Genomic DNA, 4,898 nt, shown 5'->3' with positions numbered 1-4,898 from the left:
AGGCTGTAACTAATGAAAGGTAAAGGTGCCCTTTGCTGAGGACATGGCCCTTTGCCATTCTACAGTAATGAAAAGAAGATAAAGTTGAGTTTATTCCTAATGACTTAGGTGACTTAAATAATTCTCAGGCACCATTAAAGCCACACAGAAACTAGAAATGTGAACCCACCACCTTAAGCTACAGCCTTGACCAAGACCAAGCCTTTTTTCCTAAGCACATTTTGTATTCTTCCAATTACAGAGGCCTCAAAACATAGTTTATTTATGGTGTTATCATTTTTCAGTCAGGGTTCGATCAAGAAGAGAGAAACAATAATAGTGATTTTAATGAGGGTAATTGAATATAGGCAATTGGTTAAACAGTTTTATAGGACAGAAAGATGTAACAGAAAAAACGTGGTAACACAGAAATAGTACCCCAGGAAGTAGCAACCATTCCAAAGTCTAAGGGGGGAAAAGGTTGGGTTTATTAGGGCGTAGTGAGCTTTGTTGTCCACTATTGTAGGAACCTCACAAAAAAGCCAGGTGGAAATCAGAGCAGTGATGTAGCAATTGTTTTTCCTCTTCCCTAACCCTTGGCATCAGACAGAAAAGTGTAAAGGGTGGGTTTAGTATAGGGAGATAAGGACTTAATGTCCAGCACATATGATCAGCTCTACAATGTGTAGGGAGAAGACATGCGAAGAAATATTACCAGGACTAATGAAAAAAAATCACATTGCGTGTTGCTTGGGTGACCTCTTTCATAACTTCTCCCTTGTGAATTCTGATTACTTCAAGATCTTCAGCATTTGCAAGTGAGGAATAAAAGCCCCAAGGCACATTAGGCATTTTTGAAGGAAAGATCTGAGAAAAGGTCAGTAATTCTCAACCTTGGCTGCATTTTAGAACCACCTGAGGTGCTTTTAAAGGGGCCATGGTGGCGCAGTGGTTAAAGTGATCGACTGCTAATGAAAAGATTGGCTGTTTGAAACCACCAGTGGCTCCATGGGAGAAAGATGTGGCAGTCTGCTTCTGTAGAGATTTACAGCCTTGGAAATCCTGTGGGGTCACTATGAGTCAGAATCAACTTGACAGCAGTGGGTTTAGTTGGTTTCGGGTGCTTTTCACACTCTTCATGCTCGTGCCACGTGCCAGTCCAATTAGTTCAGAAACTCTGGTGGTGGAACCCAAGTACTGGGAGTTTTAAAGCTCACCAGCTGATTCAGGTACGAAGCTAATGTTGGAGACCAGTGATGCACACCCTCTCACATAACCTGCACAAATAAATCAGATCTAGGCAAGAGCTTTATGGACAGTAAACCTGGCCTGTGGGAAGGATCGAGAATTGTACACGTAAAAAAAGAGACTTGTGCGTTTCTCTAGGATGTTTGGGTCATAGATGATGTCATGGATTGAATTATGTCCACCCCCAAAATGTGTGTGTCAGTTGGGCTGGGCCCTGATTCCCAGTATTGTGTGATTTTCCTGTATGTTGTAAATCCTGCCTCTATCATGGTAATGAGGGAGGATGGGTTGCAGTTGTATTAGTGAGGCAGGACTCAGGCTACAGGACTGGATTGTGTCTTAAGGCAATCTCTTGAATTAGAAAAGAGAGAAACATGTAGAGAGATAGGGGGACCTAATACCACCAAAAAAAGCAGTGGCAGGAGCAGAGTGCATCCTTTGGACTCGGGGTCCGTGGGCAGAGAAAGTCCTAGTGTAGGGGAAGATTGATGAGGAGGCTGAAAGAGAGAGAAAAACTTCCCCTGGAGCTGACACCCTGAATTTGGACTTTTAGCCTACTTCACTCTGAGAAAATAAACTTCTCTTTCTTAAAGCCATCCACTTGTGGTATTTCTGTTATAGCAGCACTAGGTGACTAAGACAGATGACAAATATAGAAGGTTCCACAGGTTTTAGAGAATTCAATCATGCAGTGGTTATGGCATAATCAGGATGCCAGAATACTACCACAATCCTATTCAAGAGAGGCCAAAATAAACAATATTGAGATATGACATATCGAGAGGAATGTAAACATGAAAGCTACAAGAATTATCTGGCCAAAATATAGGATTTCCTGTTTGAGATGTTTGGTAAGTTTTGTTTTCAAGACACACACCGTAAAAGATGGCACAGGTCTTGAAATCAAGCTATTCTCCTGAGGAGCCTCCACAGAGCCCTATTGATGTCCCTGTTCCTCAGGCTGTAGATGAAGGGGTTCAGCATGGGGGCGACCACGGTGTACATCACTGATGCCACTGCACCTTTCCTGGGAGAAGATGAGATAGCTGAACCTAGGTAAGCTCCAAGACCAGTTCCAAAAAATAAGCAAACTACTGACAGGTGAGAACCACACGTGGAAAAGGCTTTATACCTCCCACCTGACGATGGGACTCTCAAAATCAAGGAAATGATTCGAGTGTAAGAGAAAAGGATCCCTGAGATTGGAATGCCACCAAGAATGGCACCAATAAAATACTCTAGTATGTTTTTGGTGAAGGTGTCAGAGCGGGCAAGATTGAGAAGTTGAGAAGGGTCACAAAAGAAATGAGGAATTTTCACTTCCATGTAAAAGGTGAGTTGTGACATCATCAAGCAGTGCAGCTGGGAGTCCAAAAGGCTGATGAAACATGACACCAAAACCAGGAAGCCACAGAGGCGAGGGTTCATGATGACAAGGTAGTGAAGTGGGTGACAGATGGCCACAAACCGGTCATAGGCCATCACAGTCAGAAGGAGAACGTCCCAACAGGCAAAAAGAATAAAAAAGGACACTTGTGTCAGGCAGGCCTCATACGTGATAGATTTGCTCTGTGTCTGGATGTTCACTAGCATCCTGGGGACTGTAGTGGAAATGAAACCAATGTCAGCCAAGGCCAGATTAGATAGGAAGAAGTACATGGGGATGTGAAGGCGGGGGTCAGAGCTGACAGCCAGGATAATGAGCAGGTTCCCAAGTACAGTGACCAGGTACATGGTGTGAAACAGCCCAAAAAGGAGGGGCTGCAATTCTGGGTCCTCAGAGAGGCCCAGGAGGAGGAATTTTGAGACACCTGTCAGATTCTGTGGTTCCATGTAGATGAGACAGCTTTGGGGAAAGAAAAAAGGGTTATAAAAAAGAAAATAAGTAAACAGTCACCCAGCACTGTGCGTATATTTTTAATTCAAGAAGTTCACAAATCAAGTGTTTACACTTGAGGACCTAATACTCCAGGACCTTAGGCAATATTCTTCAGATGTAGCAAAACCAAGTTCTGTTCTTCTCAGAAATCTCTCCTCACTCGTTTCTGTGTTATTCAACTGTTTCCTTTCAAACCCACTTTAGACACACTGGGCTGAAGAATGTTAGAATAGAAAGGACATTTTAACATAAAAAAATCTATACAGGCAGTAAAGTATCAGCCCCCCTCTATGAGCGAGGCATATGCAATAAGAAATACCCTGTAAGAAGAAGAGAATGATATGACAAGCATCTTGGTAGTCTGCACATCTATTAAAATATAACTCTTAATTGAACCAAACTTTTAGAGCTGTTATAATTAAATTAAATGCATATAAAGTGCTAAAACCAGTGGTTCTCAATGCTAATTGATCGTTATAATTATCTATAGATCTTTTAAAATATACTAATAAGCTCGCCCCAGCCTAAAAAAAAAAAAAAAACCAAAGCAATTACTCTCAAATCGATTCCATCTCACAGCAACCCTATAGGACAGAGTAGAACTGCCCCATAGGGTTTCCAAGGAGTGGCTGGTGGATTCGAACTGCCAGTCTTTTGATTTGCAGCTGAGCTCTTAACCACTGGGGCACCAGGGCTCCTTGCCACAGCCTTGAACCAACTGAACAGACTCTACATGTGAGTCCTTCTGTTGGTCATCCCGAAGCACAGCCAGGGTTGAGAACCATTGCTTTACATTATTGCCAGGCTCTTAGTAATTGCTCCAATAATGAGACGGCACTGGGTATTCTTAACATTAATATGTACTCACCATATTCAAAATATGCACATTTAATAATACTTGCTTTATAAATCACACTTTAGAGGTTTAAAATATTACCAGTCAAACTTGAGTTTTCCTGCTTTCCCTGCATGATCTCATTCCTCTGCACACCTGTCCTCCAAAAGCAAGCTCTGGCATGAATTTGGTGGGGGTACTTCTGTTATGTGTGCTTTCTTTATGCTCTCAAGTCATGTCTGCTTCTGCAATATCCTTTAAAAACACATGTGTGTAAGTCACTAAACAATTCCCATAGTTTTTAATTTATTAACTTGGTCTTGAAGCATATAGTAAACAAGAATATAAATATGCCATACAACAAGTCCCTAACTCACCATAAAACATAATATAAATTAACAAAACCTAAATATATCATACAATAATTTTTTAATTGGCAATAAAACATACCATTAGAGTTGAACATGACAGTACACAGGGTATATAAACACGTGGATTTCAGCTCATTTTCAGAGAAGGAGACAGAAGCAAAAGGTCTCTCAACTCTCTGTCTGAAGACTGAGAAGCCCGCTGAGACACTGCTTGCCGCGGCAGACCTCGAACCCTATATAAGAGGGCCTCCTCTGAGTTCCAGGGGTAGTCAAGTCCCTGCCCCAAGACCACTCATTAAAGGTAAAGCCTGAAGTCTAAAGATTTGGCCTCTAACATTTAAGCTAACATTGTAATTGATTCTCCAATGCTAAATGAATGAGGTCTTTCTTGTGTGCCTTGTCATGACTACCTTGTGATGTTAAATGAGTGGAAGCGACATAGTCTAGCTTGGTTCCTGTGAACCAAGAAAGGAATTATTCAATGTTTTAACAGATCTTTTGTTGTGGTTGTGTTTGTAGCCTTCTCTGTGCTGAGCATGAGATAGGCTCTGGGGAATCAGAAATGAATGAGACTCAGTGGTTTCTT

At 41.7% G+C, this 4,898-nt stretch overlaps 1 protein-coding gene across 1 annotated transcript; it reads right to left on the bottom strand.

The window, feature by feature from the left end:
• Positions 1–2,130: 2,130 nt before the first annotated feature.
• On the bottom strand, positions 2,131–3,060 carry LOC126074075 (olfactory receptor 7E24-like). The gene has a single exon (XM_049881407.1). It carries the CDS (start codon positions 3,058–3,060, stop codon positions 2,131–2,133), a length of 930 nt encoding a protein of 309 aa, XP_049737364.1.
• Positions 3,061–4,898: the final 1,838 nt, after the last annotated feature.

This window comes from Elephas maximus, chromosome 3 (genome assembly GCF_024166365.1).
Source record: "Elephas maximus indicus isolate mEleMax1 chromosome 3, mEleMax1 primary haplotype, whole genome shotgun sequence".
In the NCBI taxonomy this organism is placed as follows: Eukaryota; Metazoa; Chordata; class Mammalia; order Proboscidea; family Elephantidae; genus Elephas; species Elephas maximus.
Note: the sequence above shows the minus strand (reverse complement) of the source record. Positions and strands in the feature narration are given on the sequence as shown.

Bases quoted from the DNA above. Each gene is read 5' to 3' on its own strand.
- LOC126074075 (XM_049881407.1), bottom strand. From the start codon at position 3,060: ATGGAACCACAGAATCTGACAGGTGTCTCAAAATTCCTCCTCCTGGGC.